A 21,761-nucleotide genomic window follows, 5' to 3' on the forward strand; every position below is an offset into this window, starting at 1 on the left:
TATTTAAACGATTCAAACATTTCACTTAGACAAACTAAACTTCCTCAGCTATGACATAATTTAAATCACTATTACTACCTACGCTGAACTACAATTTACGTCTTAAACATATATCTTTAGCGTCGAATTTCCTTGGGAACTCTTATTTGCATCCACAGTTGATTTTGAACTTAAATGTGATTGTTTTAGAGGCTAATTTGGTTTGAAATTCGTTAAGTAATATTGTGATTGTTTACAGGTGAATTCCTGCCTGAGAACGTTGGTATCCCGCTAGGTGAGAAAGGAGGAGTCTCCTACTATATGCTTGAAGTTCATTACGACAATCAAGCGCTTCATGAAGGTAAGCGCTTAACACCTTAGAACCAGGTGTATATTGTTTGTGGTCTTTTGTAATTTTACTTCTAATATAATTCTTTAGTATCAATCAGTCCATAACATTTATATTCATATAACAATAACAGCCTATAAATTTCCCACTGCTGGGCTTCTTCTCCCGTTTGAGGAGAAGGTTTTGGTACATATTCCACCATGCTGTTCCAATGCGGCTTAGTGGAATGCACATGTGGCAGATTTTCTATGAAATAAGACACATGCAGGTTTCTTACGATCTTTCCCTTCACCGCCGAGCACGAGATGAATTATAAACACAAATTAAGCACATGGATATTTAGTAGTACTTGCCTGGGTTTGAACCCGCAATCATCGGTTAAGATTCTCGCGTTGAAACATTGGGCCATCTCGCCCCCTTTATATTATATATACCATGACTAATTTATCAGGCACGCGTGTTAAGGCTGTGGGATCATGATTACTATTCAGAAGTCGCATACCCAAATTGATATGTCCAAAAATGTATTCAAATATATCTAAATATAGGGTTTTTGATTCAGTTTTAGATAGTTCTGGCATCCGTATCCACTATACCCCGGCTTTGCGAGCGCATGACGCCGCGCTCTTGGGTGCTGGTGTGGGTGTCTCCGCGTTACACGTCATACCGCCGAAACAGAACGCGTACAGAACCGTGGGGATATGTAGCCCAGAGTGCACCAATAGCGTAAGTTATATATCTCTCTTTCTCTTGCTATCTTTATTTTTACAGGATAGAAAATATAGAATTCCTGTCTGTCGGTGTTACCGATAAAAAATGTTAGGTTTTTCAATCGAAAAATTCAGCAGATGTCCTGAGTCTGATTTGCGAAAGTAATTCCTTGTGTCTGACATATTTTAGGTCGCGTCGGATTTGCCATTCAATTAGAGTAAGGAGTTAAAGATTACATCTGTGTTGGTGAACACACCCATACGTAATACGTGCTGTGTAGATGTCAGGTCTTCTTTAGATTAGCTGTTATGGCTAAAAGCGTACAAAAGAGAGCCATATTAAATAATACTACTTATTGCAAAATTCATTCCTCACGTTTTTAGGAATTGCCGGTTGTCAGTCATAAAAAAGTAGCCGATGTCTTACCTTTGAGTTCAAGCTTGCTTCATACCAAAGTTAATTTAAGTCAGAAGAAGGTTAAACTATGAAAGAACAACCAACAGTCCAAGTTACTTTCGTCCCAATGGTCAAATGGTCCCAAATATCAGTAGTATTGCCGGAATAAAGTTATCTCACTGGTTATAATTTAAAACTGATTCTATTTGTTCGATTTGATTTTCACGAAAGACGATTTATTATAAAACCAAAAAAAACAGATAAGCGTATAGCAATAGTGCGTGTCCAAATTTCCTCATGCGATTCTGGTTGAGTTCCACAAGTATTTGCTTTAATCTTACTAGACCATCTTGCCTTTTTCCAGAGATAACTAAGGAAGAAAACCTTTCCAAACCCTACATGACGGTTGCAATGGCCTTAATGTTAAATTGATAGCTCTCAAGTCTTGATCTTCCTTTTCGCTATCTCGAGCATTTGTATACTAAAAACGCAAGCTCATAACCCTGATTATATTTATTTCCACAAAACATTTATGAGAGTATAAGTAGGGTACATGATCTGCTTAATGTTTGGTAACTTTTGTGATATTATATATAACATGAAATTATTTTGCGCAATGTAAAGTGGTACGAAATAATTATAGAAAGCGTATTGGTGGAATTGATGGAATTGTATTGATGGAATGTCATTCTGAGATCGGTGTACGAGACATAGGAGTGTGATAATGGCAACATACAAACTTTGGACAACTTCTAATAATTACTTAAGAGATGACCACAAATTACACTGGCCTATGGACCTTGGGATTTGTAGCCTCATAAGTTAAAATATTACCAGCAGTTAGGTCTATGTGTAATGGTTAAAGTTGTTTAGTAATATTGAAATATTATTTACAAAATATGATTGTATATTTGTTATCATTGTATCGTTTACTTTTCTTTAATTACTAATCGTCTTAAGCCATCATCTTCATTAATCTCAACATCGAACTATACGAACGCAAACGAAGACCTGGTCCAAAATCAGACCACATATTTTCTATATGACTCATTACAAACCGTATGTGTCTATCACTATTATAAAATCCACTATATTTTATGTATCCGTGTGAAGCCGGAACGGATAGCAAATTATTCATAAAATATGATTGTCAATCGTCCTAATTAAAACGATAATTGTTAAATTAAATAAATATTCATAAGTTTTCCCATAAACCGTTAACTACCCGCTAAGCGTCGTTGCAAATGGATTTTGCTTAACAATCATAAATATTTATGGATACCATTAGAGGCATGGCTGTATGCATTAAACATATTACATATATTAAATTAATTTGTGCACTGCTAACGGTACTATGACGTGATTTTTTTAATGAATAATGTTAACTTTGAGACATAATGCCATAATGACAATACAAATGTATTTAAATGTAAGATTTTTTAGAACAAATAATAAATAGTTCATATTATTTAAATAATTATATTTTGTTTCTATCTGTACCAATCGTTTCATGCCTGTAAGCAAGATGTAAAATAATATAATAAATATTCACTGGAGAGCCTTTAGGCTTTTAGTTAGTTTATTTTAAAGGGTATTCAAATTCTATTCAATTTTTTCTTAATAATTTCATATAAAACATTTCATGTAATGAAAATGATATACATTATTATTTTATGGTGCTTTGAAAGTTACAAGATTAGTATAATGTAATAGGTACTTACATAAATTCTATTTTGTCTTTTAAACCCGGATTAGTTGTCTAAATAATGCATGATAATAGTTTTATTCTCAATAAAGTATTTAATAATTTATTATGTTAATGTTATTTAGTAATGCCATTCATAGACGGATATGCTTGCCATATTAACTGATAATTACTATTAACTATTAATTAAAATAAAAATCAAAGTAATACACTATTTCATTGTTATCATAGGAATCAATATGTCATAGATTTGCATAAAACAAGTGGCAGAATTTTATTCGAACACTTGCTAGTATAAAATATTCTTATTTATGGAGTGTGTACTCATTTCAGACTATGCCAGAAGACGGAATAAATATTGTATCAGTCTTGCTACACGCTCACGGTACTGCGAGAAAAATTTCACTCAAGCACATACGAGGCACAGAAGAACTACCTAGAATATCTGAGGTAACATACCAATCATTAGTTAAAAATTTACATTACTGTAACAGCGCCATCTATGGACGATATTGTTAAACTTTGAAATAATGATGTGTTTTATAAGAATAATACTAGATGGCGCTGTAGTAGAAAATATATCTGTATTATTTTTATTACTTGTAAAGTTTTTCGTTAGACGGCTCTGAGTTTAAAATGCTTATTGTGATTTTGCTACAAGACTATAGGAGGCGCTTATACTATATATTTTGTTTACAGGAAAACGCTTACGACGCTCGCTACCAACAATCCCGAATAGTACCAGGTGGAAGAAAGTTCTTTAAAGGCGACACTTTAATAACAGAATGTACTTACGACACTACATCCAGGGATAAACCTATCTTGGGAGGATATTCAGCGACACAGGTTTGTAGCATATATGACAAAATAATACCTAGTTTAGAAGCAATTTACATGTTTCAACGGCGTTTTAACATATTCCGTGATTAAAGAAGTATGCTTTAAAAGGAACATTAAAGCAAAATCATTCCATATGTAGCCAAAAAAAATGACTTTAATAAGCTACAGTGCCAAGTACAAAATACTATCACCTCAAGTAACTCCAAGTTCCAATTTTCAAATACAAATTACACAATATACCTTCTTATTGACTATATATTAATAATTATAATTTATTTTAGGAAATGTGCTTGTCGTTCATATTATACTACCCGCGTACCGAATTAGCTGGCTGCTATTCCATGACTCCAGTTGTTGAATTCTTTGAGACATTCGGCGTTCAAGAGTTCTATGGATTGAATATGATGCAGGTTGAGAACATATTTTTGTCTTCTGGGTGAGTTTGATATGATATTTTCATAAACAAATGTAACCTTATACATGGTGTTTATAAAAAATCATGAATTATCGTATATATTGTTTTCTTTGTAATATATATTACGCATAATTAATTAATGACATTTTGTTACAGTTATTTAGAAAACTTGCCAACGGAATTGGAAGCGATTACAAGGGATCATAGTGCGGAGGAAACGGCTATGCAAGGGGATGACCAAGGCGTTGGTTTGATGAGTAAGTTCACGAGTTACATAATAGATGGCGCTATATCAATTTTTGATTTTAGAAGCTATTCTAAAAAATCTTTTTTGTGGGCTACTTCGTCAATAAGATGTCGTAATTAAGCAACTACTTTAATTCAATTTCATTTATTGTTGGAAAAAGAATCTTCAATCAACAAACATCAAACAACACTAACACAAAATAATTTCCTTATTTTCAGAAGACTTAGTAATTAAAGAACCCTTAGAATTCCGCAATAAGACATTCATGGCGCATTTGAACGAGATGCCGTGGCACGAGCCGCTATTAACCGAACAAATTGAAAAGACCCTGTACCGAGGATGGCATATGACTTTCTGTAAGAAGAGAGACGATAGTTGGGGAGCGGTGAGTTGTATAAACTTTTTTTTATTGAATCTGACAACACTAAAGAGAGTGTTAATTGTTCTGAATTTAAAAGAGATTTCTATGAACATGAAAATATTGTTCAAAAAATTCATGTTGTTTTCGAATAGGTCCCTGTCATTAGTTATGTATATAGTATAATCTTATCTTAACATAATTATATACTTATACTAGCGACCTGCCCCAGTCATGTAGTTGCAATACTGATACTAAATATAGTACATATTTTTTCTTGTTGTATATTGTCCATGTATAATATACAAAAACCTTTCTCTCGAATCACTGTAAAAAAAACTGCATCAAAATCCGTTGCGTACTTTGAAAGATCTAAGCATGTATAAAGACAGACGGCGGTAACCGACTTTGTTTTATACTATGTAATGATAGTTAGTATGGGATATAAATGTGTATTACTCAATTAATGGATTAATCTATGTCATTCGTGATTAATTAATGTAATTTAGTGTTGAATAGGTAATTTCTAACCGTAGCATGTCACCCGATTCTTGGTAGTTACACTAATTGGAAATCCCGGCTATACAAGAGAATCGCTTATTAATTTCTGAAATATTACCATAAGTCATACATGTTGCAAATATTTTTGATTCATTAAAATATATGAAAAAAATGTAATTACTTCAAAAAATCAATCAACAAAAAAATAAATTTTATTTTTAATTTCTGATAAAGCTCTTATGTCTCTTTTTAACGGCGTTCTAAATCGATATTTAAAATAGACAAATGACAAAATTAAAACATACGTATGGGGTAAGGTTTATCATATTTTAAGCCGTATGTTGTGGTATTAAACTGCAGCTAAGATAGTGTGAAAAATACTATAAATAAAACACAAAAATATATAAATAATAGTATCGATTTGTTCTATCTACACATACATATGTATATTAATTTAATAACTTTAATCTTAATTTAAATGTATCAGTTGATTTAATTTGCTTTTAATGTCTTTTTCGTAATTGCACTTATAAGGTTTAAAAAGGTTTGTGTTTAAGTGATTGCTTTCTTTTTCAGCCTATCCAGATACAAAATTATCCGAATTACACCGAAATAACAAGCAACGATGCCTCAGAGAAGTCCTGTAACTATAAAAGCGTGAGATTACACTCAAAAACGAACACGACGGGTTCGTCAACGACAAATAAATTACAATCCGCCATCTTGGCTGTTTGGATCTTGGTAATAATCGCGCGGTAATAATAAAAAAAAAGAAAACAAATTATTATGTTGTTTTAGTTTTTGAGTTTTTATCGCGAGAGCTTATTCATTTGTTTTGGAATAATTTCCGCTCGTTTTGTACAAGAATGTATCGAAAAATGTTTTTTTTTTTGCCAAATTATTTTATATTTCGCGTATTTATTATCTGTGGATAATGATTTTACAAGAGGACACGGTTTTGTGTGTAATGAAAAATGGCAGCTGTTCGATTGTTATCGTATAAGTATTAATTTTAAAAGTCAATTCGTATTGCAGATTTTTGAGGCGTTAATTAAATGGTTTTGTATGTATGGTTATGTATATGCGCTTTAATTGAATAAGTATAACGTTCATTGAGTAGCCTGGTGTGAAAAGGGTATAAGTGCCTTTATAAAATATGAGTTTATTTGTCATTTAAAATCAACATCCGTTCGATCGCTCGATATGGGCCCTTTTGACACCGGGCCACTGATTTTTTTGATATTAATGTAATATCTGCAATGGTAATTATGAGTGAATGGTTTTGTGATAATTGTACTTATGTTTTTGCTCACGGAAACGTTTCAGACATAAACGTGTTCAATTATGAATGTGTGATCAACGATACCAAAAGTATGGTATTAATGTACTTTTTTATTTTAACGAATTCCTTTAAGAATTTTTTGATATTATTTTCTTTTATTCAACGAAATAATTCCTGATTTTTTTGTTTGAATTATTTAAATCTAACGAATGTTCCTTTGATTATTTCATCAGTGAAATGTAATTTATATAAGGAGGCGCATTTTTGTACATATATTATGATTATATATAATTATATTGTGTGTCCGTGTATAGTTACGATAGATATGGTTTAGTTTTTCTATACTTTTTCAGTTGTTGGTTCATTAAAAATGTTAACCTCTAACTTTTAATTTAAAGGTACACTGTATGTTAGAATACAATGACTATAGTCATATAGGGACGACTAAGGACTGTCAACACGACCCCCCCCCCTCCAAGAAAATACGTTGAAATTATGACAGATATTATATATGAGATTAGAAAAAGTTGAAAAATCGACTAATTTTAAAACGGCGTATCTCACATCTCAGTAGTTAAAAATGTTTAAAGCAACCTTAAATAACTATTGTAAAAACAAGCGAATTGTGAATCTTCCTATGTTTGTGAAGTCCCTATACCTAGAACAAAACTATTTGCCAATATAAACGATACCCTTGTATATTCATATATACATAAGAAACTTAATAATTGATATGTATAGCTAATATCAAGAGAATTTTTTCAGTATTGACTGTTAAACTTTAATTTAAATTTAAATTTCGAATGCTGTAACCTCCTTGCTGTAATCCTTTTTTCTTACTCGAAATCTAAATAAACTATGATCAATTAGTCAATCAATCAATGATACAGTAATAGTTGTACAGATAAAATAAATAAAAAAAACTACAATTATATTTCTACGAAAGTATTTTTGTAATTGTAAAATTTCTATTGACATTAGCTATACTATCATAATAAAATAGGGCTGTGCTAAAATAAGCTCTTAAATATTCTGTAACCAAAATATTTTGATAGAATTTTTATGTTTATTTTTTTTCAATGCAAGATTTTTCTATTTCAACGGTTGTTGTTGAAATAGAACAAAAATATATATTACAAGTCATTCTATTAGAAACGAATGCATTTTGCTATAATTATTATTATTTTTTAATTTATACGTCACTAAGGTGTTAGCTATAAGAAAACGCTTAGTATTAATTAAGTTTTATTTATTTAAAAGTCAATATAATGTGTTTTATTACTTGGAAGAAATTGTTTCATTTGTTTTTGGACCATGATATAGCGGCGTCGGCGACGCAACCGTTTTTTATACGTGACGTCATAAATTCGCGTTTATTGGCAACTATGCTCAACAAAGACAACCTTTCTCAATTCATACCACGAAATCTATTGATAGTAATAAAAAGAAAAACTATTAAAGTGAAATATACAAGGAAATGTTATCATGACAACCAAAGTTAAAAACATTTTTTTAGGATTGAAACAAACAATAATATTTTTAGATCATAATCCAGCATTATGCACGATTTTATATTCGCGTAATTTAAATTTAATTTCATAATAACTATTGAAATTAATCTTATTTTGGTATATGGCAACATTTTATTTTGATTATTACTAATAACGCGTCGCATATCTTTTCTTTATATCACGGCCCTTATAGTTTTCATTTTAGTACCTATTATGCCTTCTATACACATTACTGTTCGATCTGCTCTGTGTGTTAGTGGCAGTATTTTCACTCTGACTGTCACTGGTGCCAAATTTGGAATTAAGACCGTCAGTGTCACTGGCAACATTCTGCTGATTGTTATTTGAATTAGTAAAAGAATTGGGTTTCTGTTCGTATGTCTGTGGATTTTTCCTGTTCTCCTCGAGGGCTTTCCAATTTATGTACCAAAAAGGTTGTTTGTCGATTGGAAGCTTGCTGATACGCTCCACAAGATCTCGATCGCCTTTCGCTTCGATGGGTAAAACTAGAGGTGTACCATCGCCGAATCTATAAAAAAACAAATACACATTAGATGATATACTTTGTATGAAAAAAGTAAGTAACCAAAGTATAGACAGGATATTATAATATACAGGATAAGTTTTTATCCTTACAACAGCTTTACTTCTAGACAACACAAAAAATAGTTTAGGTTACATTAATGCGTAATAAATTAAGTGTTTATATATTTAATGGTTGAATTTATGCAAGACTTCGTAAGACTTTTAACATTCTATATAATAATAATCATAATTAAATATGTTTTGTAAAGGACAACAACCTACCAATGTCTCACAATAACTACATATACAATTCCTTTGTTTTGACGTCTTGAACTTAATAAGATGATGTTAATAATGCGTTTAAGATCGATACGTATTATACTAGCTGTATCTGTTCGCCTCACTGGGCATTCAATAAGAAAGGGAGAAGGAAAAAACATTAATTGACGAAAAAACAAATGCGTCAATGGCATAAAAACACAACGTATCTCTATAACACTATAACCGATCTTGGTATCGTCCGTACATAATTAAAGGCTATTTTATTTAACGAAACGGACTAGTAATAGCTAATAATTGGATAAAATAACAAATAATAATGTCCTAAACTAAAATACCAGTAGGTAGTTAAATAATAGTCTAAATAGTCGAAAAGGCTAGTGACTTTCGTTTCGGTTCTCAGTAGAATCTACTTTCGAAGCTGTTTTAGAGTAGCTTTATTTCAACATAATGATTCAACTAAATAATTTGATTCAACGGTAAATACTGGTGAATAAGATAGTAACTAAGAATAAAACTAAAACATAATGTATATATATTATATTTTGCTGATGACAAAATGTGATGAAAATGTGCAAGCAATATTAACAGATATGATAATACAATATCTCTTTCTCTCTTCGTTTTTCATAGAGTTTCTATTCATTAACCCCCGACGCAAAAAGAGGGGTATTATAAGTTTGACGTGTCTGTCTGTCTGTCGATCTGTCTGTCTGTGTGTCTGTCTGTCTGTGGCATCATAGCTCCCGAACGAATGAACCGATTTCAATTTAGTTTTTTTTTGTATTATAGGTGTTTTACGGGCGAGTGTTCTTAGACATGTTTGATGAAAATCGGTTTAGCCGTTTAAAAGTTATGGGGGGTTAAAGTGGGGAAGAAAAACCGAATGTCTGCAAATATGCTCAAGTGGGGTATCAAATGAAAGGTTATGACTTGTACATCACAAAAAACATTAGTAATTAAATAAAATTATTAGAAAAAAAAAATATTAAAAAACAAAGAATATTAATTAGTAACTAAAATAAAAAAGAACAAGATTGACCTTAAAATGTAATCTTAACTTATATGTTTTAAATCGACAAGAACCTACGTATTTACAACTTAACCAGAGATATTATAAGGATGTTTACCTTTAAAAAGTATAAAATAAAAAATTAAATTAAAAATTTCAGAAACCCCCGCCACAAAAAAACATAAGCTACCTTTAAAAAGTAAAAAATAATAAAAGAAAATTAATCCTAAAGTACCTATATATATAAGTATGTATTAATATTAAAAAAAATTCGCGTTGGGGGACCGAGCGCTATTGTACAAAATAATAATAAGTGTTAGATAAAAGATGAGATAGGTAAGCATGTGACACTAACTAATTAGAAGCGGTCCCCCAACGCGAAGTTATTTTTTTAATATTAAACATACTTATGCATATAGGTACTTTAGGATTAATTTTCTTTTATTATTTTTATAGTAAGTTCTCACTTTCAGAAGCTGTGAGTTTCAAAAAGCAAACATACATTTAATTTGCTCTGAAGGTTGTGTATGAAATTTCACGCTTGTTAAAAAATCAAGGACGCTTCATCTAATCTTTCAACCCTTGTTTCACCTTCTAATGGGATCAATTAATAAGATATATGCATATTAATTAAGATATATACGTATTTATGAAACCAGACGCTTGTATATTAAATAGTATGCGACTTAATAAACTATGAACACCTTATATACTATATTATTAGAAATAGATTTAAGAAATGTTATTTTTTTTAAATATTATTAGAAATAGATTTAAGAAATGTTATTTTTTTTAAATATTTCAATGGCGGCCAACAGACATTTTCATTATATGACAGGCTAATTGCTAAAATATTCTGACAGCTAAACGAATAGACGATTATCGCCAACCAGTAGTCCTTATATATCCGGTCACAGTGTTGCTATTTGTGATTTTAAGTTTCTTCTAATAATATATATATATATATATAAGTAAACATTATCCCCAATTTACATACATGTGCTGAGCTTACCTATTTCCAAGTGGATCCGATGTTCTATTTGTCAACTCAGGGAATCCTATCGGTTTTGACCCAGCGAAGGTCGGTCTTTGGCCAGATACGAAGCACGCTACCGTGAGCAGAATTAAGGTCCGTTTGTAATCCATTATCTAGAAAAATATATATTATTATTAAGGTAATTGTTTCACAGTTTTATATACAAGACAAAATGTGTTTGATGTGGGTAAATCATACATATAAAAACAAACACATCAGTTTTCCTTAATATAAAACCAATACAGCTATTCTAACTCTTTAGAAACGGCATTTTTTTATGGTATAGGTTGGCGGACGAGCATATGGGCCACCTGATAGTAAGTGGTCACCATCGCCCATAGACAATGACAACAACCAACAGACAACCTTGGGAACTAAGATGTTATGTCCCTTGTGCCTGTAGTTAAACTGGCTCACTCACCCTTCAGACTGGAACACAACAATACTGAGTACTGTTATTTGGCGGTAGAATAACTGATGAGTGGGATGAGTGGGGTAGGTATACCCAGACGGGCTTGCACAAAGCCCTACCACAAAGAAAATGACATGGTCTTATTACTTGGATTATCAAATTTTACTAACATAACAAAGTGTTTTATCATTCGATAGTATCTAGTTTATAAAATAAAATAACGTATTTTTAAAATATGTACATACCTATAAAAACAATATTTATTTACTAGCAATAACTGTAGTCGTAATCTCAGTATAGGTATATACATATATGTTTGCACTATCGCACTTAATAATAAACTTTGAATAGAGATACACACAAACAAACGATCTGTACAAGTCTGGGAAGGTACCATCCACTTATCATAAATATTTTACCGCCAAGTAAAAGTACATAGTATTATCATTTCAGTTTGAAAGCTGAGTGAGTCAGTGTACAAGCAAAGGGGCGTAACATCTCGGTACCCAAGATTGGTGGTACATGATGATGTAGGGAATGGTGAATATACTACAGGGCCAATGTAAATGGTGACCATTTAACCACCAACTGGCTCTTTTGACATTTAGTCTATCAATATCTTTAAAAATAATTTATCAGTGGGTATATACGCTTTATATGCCTTTGAGGAAAATTAAATCATTAAATATGGAATACACAAATACTTATTATAATTCACTTCTGTAAAGCGTAAACAAAATAATAAATGTTATACATTGATGTGTATATGCCTTAATAATTAATGAAATCAATATTTAATAAATAATATAATAATAACTCACTTGTAATTTTTATTTGTTCACACACATCAGCCTTGGTACGCGAAGCTTAAACGACTGGTTTATCCGTTGTAATGCAAAAAGCAAGTCACTAAACTGCTTCGGTCATAACATTATGCGAGGTCCGTTGTGTCATTATTTAATAAACTATTTTATTATTATAGAATATTCTTATACCACTCACAAATGAAATTCTTGAAAATTACTATTTTTTATATTTGTAAAAAATATTTGATTATGGAAGATTGTTTTAATTGAGTATGAAATGAGTGAATTGGTGAAGATATCATGACGTTTATGTTTTTAACTAGCTGTGTCCGCGACTCCGTGCGCGTTTGAATTTAACATAAGTACATTAGTTGTCTGACAGTGAAAGTTTCGTCGAATCCGAAAATCGGAGAAGCCAAATATTAATGAAAATAAACAGACAGATAAAAAAATCTCGAAACAAAAATTATTTTGTCATAAGTACCGCGTATGCATATGCATTTAGTAAAAGCGTTTATTTTGATGTTACAGAAATTGTACAGAAAATATAATTCGTATATATTGAATATTTATAAATATCACAGAATTAGAAGAGATATCCATTATGAATACTATGAGGAATAATCCAATATTATTGTTTTTAAAGTATGCTCTCGACTTCTTTATATCTTACGTTGACCTTTTGATTTCAATAGATAACCTTAACTATAAGTATATTTAAACATACGGTAATATTATCATCGCGTTAGTTCATTAAAAACTACGATGGAATTAACAAAGTATTATAATCATTCCATATATCCAGCAACATGTAGCTTATTTTGAAGTGTCATAAAGAATTTATAAATAAAATTTTAACAAAAAGAAAAACCGACTTCAAACAAAACACTATTTTAAAACAAATGAATATGCACGAAAAAGTAATAAAAATAATTGCGTATTCAACATATTTTTTAGAGTCTTCCTAAGTTAAATGAAATGAAAAATATTAGACTACTTAAAAGTCGATTAACGATTATATCATGTAGTTATAATTATTGTTATATTTGGAGCCGGTGTCAGCCACGGTGCCCTTGCCCCAACAATCAAAAGAAAGAAGCGATACGAGCCCCTTGATTGATCCAGTATATTATTGTGTAAAAGGTAATTTGTAAAAAACATATTTGTTAAAGTATTCTCGTATCATTATTATTGTTTTTTGATAGATATACTGTAGGGTTTTATTGGCTGACACCGACTCCAAATATAACAATAATTATAACTACATGATATAATCGTTAATCGACTTTTAAGTAGTCTAATATTTTTCATTTCATTTAACTTAGGAAGACTCTAAAAAATATGTTGAATACGCAATTATTTTTATTACTTTTTCGTGCATATTCATTTGTTTTAAAATAGTGTTTTGTTTGAAGTCGGTTTTTCTTTTTGTTAAAATTTTATTTATTTTTTGATTTTAAGTGAAGCTGATGTTGACTAACTAATTTTTTTTAATAAGGATAGATTAAGCGTTCCGTTTATATGAGTCAGAAACTACTTCGAGGACAATTTCAAAGGAAACTTGCGAATAAAGCAAAAATAGACTTTCGAAAATGCGGATTTAATACGTCACGCGGCGTAAACTACAAGGATCCCTCGAAAGAGCTGTAATCGAACTCAGCAAAAAAACTTTGAAAAAGACCAACTATATTTCGTACATCATATGACATCACATCACATACACAAAATTTGATTAAAGATAGTAAGAAATTCTGCCCCATATCGCACCCTAACTGCGAGCCGTATAGGAGTTCCATCACTATATAGTATAAAACAAAGTCGCTTTCTCTGTCCCTATATCTTTAAATCTACGCAACGGATTTTGATGCGGTTTTTTTTAAAAGATAGTGTGATTCAAGGAGAAGGTTTGTGTATATAATACATGAACAATATAGTAAAGAAACACTGATAATTTTAGATGTTTGCGATGTGATGTCGTAAATAATTCTGTAGTATATTTAGTATCAGTATTGCACCCGTGCGAAGCCGGGGTGGGAAGCTAGTTGATTATAATATTCGACTATGATAATTACATAAACATAACCACATTACGGAAGGTGACTCAAATATCCAAATAACTTATAAATAAAAGATTCGACCGAGTATCGCTAACGTGCTCCTCAGAATTGTTCCGTTCCCTTCCGTTCCGTTACTTTGTCATGGATCCTGTGCTCAGAACCTTACCAAACTTTCACCAAATTACCCTGGAATTATATATTTTATAATAAAAAAAGAATTATCAAAATTGGTTAACGTGATTTTCAGTTATTCACCTATTTGTCGCGCATATACATAATGCAAATTTAAGACTTATGTCGTTTTCACATGGATACCATCATCGGAAAAAAAAATAAAAAAATGGGACCCCACGGGAAGCACTACCTTTCAAACAAAAAAAAATTATCAAAATCGGTCCACCCAGTGAAAAGTTATGAGGTAACAAACATAAAAAAAAAAAAAAAAAAAAAAAAAAAAAAAAAAAAAAAATACAGACGAATTGATAACCTCCTCCTTTTGGAAGTCGGTTGAAAAGAAACAATTTATAACATGTCCAAATGTATGTCAAAAGTTTATTGACCTGTTAGTATATTTGGAAGTAAAATTTAAAAGCGTATTGAGATCCTTAGCGTCCGTTTCTATGTGTGTGTGTTAGTGTGTTGCGTATACTCGTAATTGGTTTTGCATGTAGTGAATATTGTTTCGTCACAAATGTCTGGAGAACAAATACGTTGTTACTCGAAATCAATTTAATTGCTATAGAGATTTCATTAAATTCTATACAGTAGGTTTCTTTTAGGAATGACTAAAATTGATCTAGCAAGATTTAAGTAAAAGTTAATTAAGGGTGAAAAACACAGAAATTTGGAAATATTTTTTTTGGGCTATTACAAGAAATCTGTAAAAGTTACATCCTGATATAAGTGACTTTAAATTATTTGTTGCTTTAAAATATTTGCGTGTCATACACTCCTTGAATGAAAAGAAAAATAAAATTCAAGTTATTTCAATATTTACAAAACCCAAAGAATTATTACTCAAAGCAAGGCTAAATCTATAAAATATATTTTCAAAAGTTATTAATAATAATATAACATTAGTTATTTATATATTTACGTGCAAATAAAACATAATTTTAATTGTAACTGCTTCTAACAAATGAGTGAGTTTATTTCAAGCCTAAGAAGTACAATTTTCCTTTGTAGTCTTTATCGCTTCGTTGACGTTCGAACAACCAAGTTTTATGAATAATGGTTTGCAATCACGAAAGTCTTGCAAAACAATATGCGCATATTGATCAATGGCCGAGTGAGGACAAGGCTTACCGAAATTCAGACATCAAACAGCCACTAATTCACATTCCTGTTAATATTTCTACCAATAAACATCCATTACTTCACATTTCTGTTAATATTTCTACCAATAATATGATTAAGAGTTTATTTCAATGTACACCACGAATGCAAGGGTCATCTGTTATTGAAAGAAAATTTTCATTCATTGTTTTAGTCACTAATTTCTGGAATTGTTTGAATTTATAAAATATTCAATTAAATTAAACTTAAAGTTCATCTGTTAAAAACCCCTTTTTTCTATTACCTGAAAATAAAATTTGTATCGATAGTTTTGACAAAAACAACTTTAGGTATTTTAATTGGTGTTTTTAATAAATAAATATTGATCCTTTAATATATCATTACATTTTAGAATAAATTTTCGTAAATAAATTGCGACTCTATGAATAGACTATACAAAAATAATGTTAGAAATTTACACAGGTAACGTTATTTTCTTACGATAATAATATACAAACTAAAATATGTAAACCGACCAAATTAAGAAGTAATCTTTTTGCCAAAATTGACTCAGTCCCAGAGTCTTCCTGGGTTTCTTGACAGCATTTTGTACCGATTTCTAAAACTTTTGGGTAAAAGTCCGTCCAAAATTCGAATGCCTTATAATTAACTGTCTGCGGTGTACTCATCGTGAAATTCTGTCTATCAATGATAAAGAAGCCAGGTCTCTCAATCTCGAACGTATCCCATTGAATAATAACACCCGAATTAGTGGGATTTGAATACCAAGCAAAATTGGTCCACATTTTCATAATAATCTCGGATATGCTCTTATCTCTGTAGTCCCATTTCGTTAAATCTTCGGGCAAAGCTAAATAGGGCATACCAAAGGTAAATATTAAGTCAAAATTGTGTGGCACTGCGATCCAATCTGGTATACCTTCGTTGGCTATATCAGAAAACGGTTTTAAATCAAATCTATAAAGGTAGACAGGAGAATGCTTACTCATATATTTTGCTAATTGGTAAGTTGTAGCTCCGTATACTTTATCGGTATAAAAGTCCAAAAATTGTTTCCTCAATATAGTCTCATTTGTTGTTGGTGGAATCGGTTTATAGAAAAACGCAACCGCATCTTGTATATGATGTTGGTTTGTAAAACACGAGCTATTGTCCACTATTATATCAGAAAGAATAACTTCTTCGCGCATCACATCAAATTCTCTTTGACTTATACCAGAATCTTCATTCCCATCTTTATCTAAGAGGAGAGCGTCTTCCATATTCGTAAAACCGGTTAAAATTGGTACCGGACTAAATATTTCGTCACTGAACATTTTACTCGGTAAATCTGTTAAAAACGGTTGAGATATATTACTGAAACCGTTGTCGACGATCGGTTTCCAGGAAGCTAAAGGTTCTCCAATATCCAGTAATGCTTGGTAGTTTACTCGTCTCAGACAGTCAAGCAATTGAAAAGTTGGCTTTCTGAAACAGCTGAACGCTGTGGCCACTTTATCGACCGTTATCAATTCCTTTCTCGCTATATTAACTGTTTCAGGCGATAGTACATTACCGCTCATGGCAATTGCCTTTTGAAACAGGCCTGAAGAATACGGTGATATCAAGTGTAGTCCAACACTCACAGCACCGGCGTCATGACCAAATATACATACGTTTTCCGGATCACCTCCAAAAGCTTCAATGTTATTTTTGACCCAAGTCAGAGCCGCAACTTGATCTAACAAGCCAAAATTTCCGGGAGCTTCGTTATCTAAAGTTGAGAAAAAGCCGAATATATTTAAACGGTACGCCACAGATACAAATATAACCTGGAAAAATGAATAATTCATTAGCTTAATTCAACTGAGAGATAAAATAAAATTTTAATAGCAATTACATCAAAAGTAATATTAGCGTCTTGCTCGTACTAAACCATGGAATAGAGTTACATACCTTTTGTTTGAGTACTAGTTGAAATGGATTGACATTATTTGGACTGCCTCGAACGAAGTCTCCGCCATGAAACCAAACCATTGTTGGATAACCTTCGACTTTAAAATCTGAAAATAAAATACGCAATATATTTAATTAACAGAAATTTTAAACGCCGCTGAATCGATACCTTTAATCGTAATGTGTAAAATGTAATATAATTAAGAAGATATAGCTCTTATGTAGTGAAAACTAAAATTGGGAAATCATGTTTTGAAGTTTATTGTTATGAATAAAATTGCAGTGTGGTAAGAAAACTATAATTAAGTAATTTAGCAGGTAAAGGGCCTCCGAAACGAGCACTAGCCGACATAGTCAATAAGGCCCTTGCTTAAAAAATATTGTATAGAATTAAAACCAAAGTGTTCTTTATTGAAGCAGGCCTACTTTGCAGGAATTTATGAATCGTCACGTTACAGTGTTGAATTAAATGTAAAGCCACGTAAGGAAAGTAGATCCTTACAAGAAGATGCGAAGACAAATTCAGTAATTACTGTTATCCACAGTATGCCAGTAATGTATAATTAAATCTTTATTTATCTAGAAATCAACAAATTCTAAGTCCACGCCTTTTATCTTATATAATCTGACTTTGATTTATCGTTTAGTAGTTATTAGTGTTTTTTGACATGAGCTGTAAATGTTATAGGTCAAGTTAAAAATAACTATGGAATATTATTATAGAAACGAATACCGTGCCCCAGGACGGGTATATCAACCTTGCGAAATTTTAAACTGGTCATAATTAGTTTAACTTTCCTGGTCGTGTCTGTGCAATAAAATTATTGTCTCCGTTTCTTTGCAAAATATCTATATAATTGGTAAACATACTTTGCAACTGTAAGTTAACGTACTTTATTAAAAAACATCCCAAAGACGGTCGAACTTCAAGACTTTAAACAGACCGGACAGCTCTTTTTTGAAAGAAAAGTTTCAGCATATTTAACGTTAATCCAAAATACTGTAAGACTATGTATTGTATGTATGAAGGAAATTATAGTAAATAAATACCTAAATAAATATTGGATAACATCACATACATTACTGATCCCAATTTAAGCAGCTAAAGCACTTGTATTATAGAAAATCAAAAGTAAAAGAATACTAATATATTATAATGCTTGTGTAATCAGAAGTAGAAGGGATGAACCCCTTGCTACCTACACTGTGTTCTTTAAATTTAATTTTTTTTTCTGAATAATCTATGTATCTATGTAATGTATGTGTGTAGCAAAATAAATGGTTTAAATGGTCTAAGTAAACCGATTTTAGTCCCCGTGATTATGAGACGATGGTTGGACATCGAAAATCGTTTATCTTCTTCTTGGTCTCATTTTGAAGAGCACCAGCCGTGGTGCAGAAAATTAAAGAGGATTCTTGATTTTAATTACTAAATTGTTACGATTTAACAAATTATTATATTAGAAAAAAGTTACTGGCCACGAAGAGGAATACTTCGGCTGTAGAAAAAAATGTAAAACATGGGAACATACAAATTATATTAGAACAAAACCTGTCATCGGTTTCGAATTTTCAAAAAATCTCTTAAATAAACGCGAAGTTATGCGGGCGAATCGCTGTTTTATAAATATCTTATACTTAATATTATGAGGATAATATGAGGAAAACATAAACGACGAACCTTTCATATTAAGATAATATGTTAATATTTTTACTATCGTCCAATAAAATACAAATGAAACAAAATATATATTACACATTTTTATATTTAGCCATGATGTTATCTATCTTTCATAAAAATAATTTAAACACAAAGATATTATAATTATAATGAATGTATTTCTTAAAGAGAATCAACATATTTTGTTAATAACTTCAGAAATTTTAATAATGGGAGTCAGATCGCGAGATATTTATGTAAATCTAAAATGAAGGTATTTCTAATAAAAGGTACGTCGATCAAAGCGAAGACGTGATTGGTCTAAAATATACTAAACTATAGCGATTGGTGCAAAACATTTTTTAAATTTTTACTTCGTTAGACACGTTTGTTAAACTACGTTTGGATATGATTGACAACTTGTTTGCAAGGGACATATTTTAAAAGAGCTAACGTTACAAAAAAGCTTAGTACACCATACACATAGTAGGTTGACAGCCTCGTCAGTAGTGTTAGTCGAAAAAAGTTATTGGGTTTCTTTGTCAACAAAATCTCAATCCCGTATTAAAGTTTTATAGACCTCACTGACTTGCCCCCTAAAAAATATTCTTGGATTTGAACGCTTTCCGGTCGTGAAGAATTTTCCGCCCCATGCCGGTTTATTAGGATGTAGATATAAAGAGTGTATCTGTATATCTAGTGTATTATGAAATATCCTGTTTGGTTAGCTGGTGTCCCTTGAAATTGGCCCGCTGTGGCCGAAATCGGACAGGACTACATTATCACCAAGATATGTAGGAGACTATCTTGCAGTTCTTTTTTATTTATTCTTTCTGTGCAGAGGGGGGTCAGTATAGAACACCTGTTTAAAAAAGAAACGTTTCGTATCACTCACGGAAATTAACATAACCTTTAATTCTAATAATTAATTGTCTTAATTACAAAACGAAACGTTAATATCCGATCGGTAATATCAATTCCAAAATATAAATATACATATATCAAAGGTTCGAATAAAAATAAAAGACAGGAAATTCAGTCCCCTCTAAATAAATATTTGTGTTGAAAATGTTACTTTAATAAAACGCAATGTAATTCGAAAATAACTCCACATTCAAACATTCTAAAGTTTTTCCAAGAATTATAAAGTTCGATTCACACAAAACAAATATATGTTAGACAGTCGCAATATCATGACAACGCGTTAGTAAGATGTGATGTCACGCAACTGGGTGAAAAATCCTTTTATTTTTGAGTGAAATGATTATGGGATGCAAAATCTTATCGATTCCATTTAAAATTTAAGCAAACTCAGCAAGTGTGATTTAGTTTTCATTTGTTTAATGAATTTTTGAATCAGTTGAATCTGATGTTCAGCCGTGAAGAAAAATATTAATAGTGTGTCGGAATTGACACATATATATGTAACAACAATTTAGCACTCGAACAGCACACTGAAATATCTCCATAAGATCCAAATCTTCTCCACAAGATAGAAGAAGAGAAGAGAGCAGTAAGCCCCTCAGGGAAATATTCACGGGCCTTCTCATCACCAAACAAGACGGGAAAGAATTACATAAGAATTTTCAAATATTTATGTTATTGTTAAACTAAGACAGTCGCAATATTTACCGCGACTGTCTTAATGACAGTGTGCGTGTATATTTAATACAGTGTTATAATTTAGGTCAGGTGGTAGATTAAGGTTGGGCGGTCAAGTCAAAGTAGCTTAACAAGAGTATTGGCACGGAATTCCTGCATTAATGTCAGGAATTCATACTGAATCACGATGCTTAGGCGGCGTCTACATTGTTCGTTGTTATTTAGCTCATACTTGCTTGACAATTATGGAAAACTTTGTAAACTAACGTGTTGTTTGAAACAACAATATTATGTTATTTAAATTTTACATAAATACTAAGCAATCCAATATTAGAATTATATGGACGTGAAATTTACAATGGACTTATAAACTAAAGTTAGGATGAAATATGTTCGTTAACCAATTTCATACTTAGAGGAAGTTCGATCTTGTTATATTTTGGTTTGCTAATTAATATACAGGGTTATTGGTTTCGCAATAATTTTAACCCCTGTATGCACAATCCAAAAGTGAACCATTTTTGAATTTTCACGTTTTTTAGCTATTTTCAAAATTTTTGTGATGTACGTCGAATTACCAATAACCCTGTATATGTAAATATAGATGAGCTTACTTATTCTAGAATAGCGTTACGGCATACATTTTAAATATTTTTAAGAAGGTGGTTGGGTGGGTAAATTTGATTAAATCTTACTTTTTTATCAATACCTACTTGCTCTTTTTCTTATACCAATCATATAATATAAACTAACAGCCTGTGAATGTTTTACTGCTTGGTTATACCCTCCTCTCTTTTATGATGATGTTTGGAGCTTACTTACGGTTGGTAAAACGCATGATAAATGC

General features: G+C 31.2%; 2 protein-coding genes across 3 annotated transcripts in view; one reads left to right on the forward strand and one right to left on the reverse strand.

Moving 5' to 3' along the window:
• The window catches only part of LOC124536702 (MOXD1 homolog 1-like), a 73,528-nt gene extending 65,258 nt beyond the window's left edge, over window positions 1–8,270 (forward strand). The window contains exons 6-13 of one of the 2 annotated variants that reach the window (XM_047113265.1): window positions 239–340; window positions 891–1,054; window positions 3,474–3,590; window positions 3,840–3,986; window positions 4,262–4,416; window positions 4,552–4,652; window positions 4,864–5,027; window positions 6,078–8,270. In XM_047113265.1, the coding sequence (XP_046969221.1) occupies window positions 239–340; window positions 891–1,054; window positions 3,474–3,590; window positions 3,840–3,986; window positions 4,262–4,416; window positions 4,552–4,652; window positions 4,864–5,027; window positions 6,078–6,260 (1,133 nt within the window). In that variant the 3' untranslated portion in view covers window positions 6,261–8,270. Of the gene's footprint in view, window positions 1–238; window positions 341–890; window positions 1,055–3,473; window positions 3,591–3,839; window positions 3,987–4,261; window positions 4,417–4,551; window positions 4,653–4,860; window positions 5,028–6,077 lie in introns of both variants that reach the window. The other variant, XM_047113264.1, reaches the window with a different exon arrangement.
• Window positions 8,016–21,761, reverse strand: part of LOC124536703 (fatty acyl-CoA hydrolase precursor, medium chain) — a 36,132-nt gene continuing 22,386 nt past the window's right edge. Inside the window, exons 2-5 of the mRNA XM_047113267.1 lie at window positions 17,653–17,759; window positions 16,288–17,528; window positions 11,123–11,257; window positions 8,016–8,823 (exon numbers count right to left, since the gene is read on the reverse strand). Coding sequence (XP_046969223.1) covers window positions 8,496–8,823; window positions 11,123–11,257; window positions 16,288–17,528; window positions 17,653–17,759 — 1,811 coding nt within the window. The 3' untranslated portion in view covers window positions 8,016–8,495. The remainder of the gene's footprint in view (window positions 8,824–11,122; window positions 11,258–16,287; window positions 17,529–17,652; window positions 17,760–21,761) is intronic.

This window comes from Vanessa cardui, chromosome 17 (genome assembly GCF_905220365.1).
Source record: "Vanessa cardui chromosome 17, ilVanCard2.1, whole genome shotgun sequence".
Lineage (NCBI taxonomy): Eukaryota > Metazoa > Arthropoda > Insecta > Lepidoptera > Nymphalidae > Vanessa > Vanessa cardui.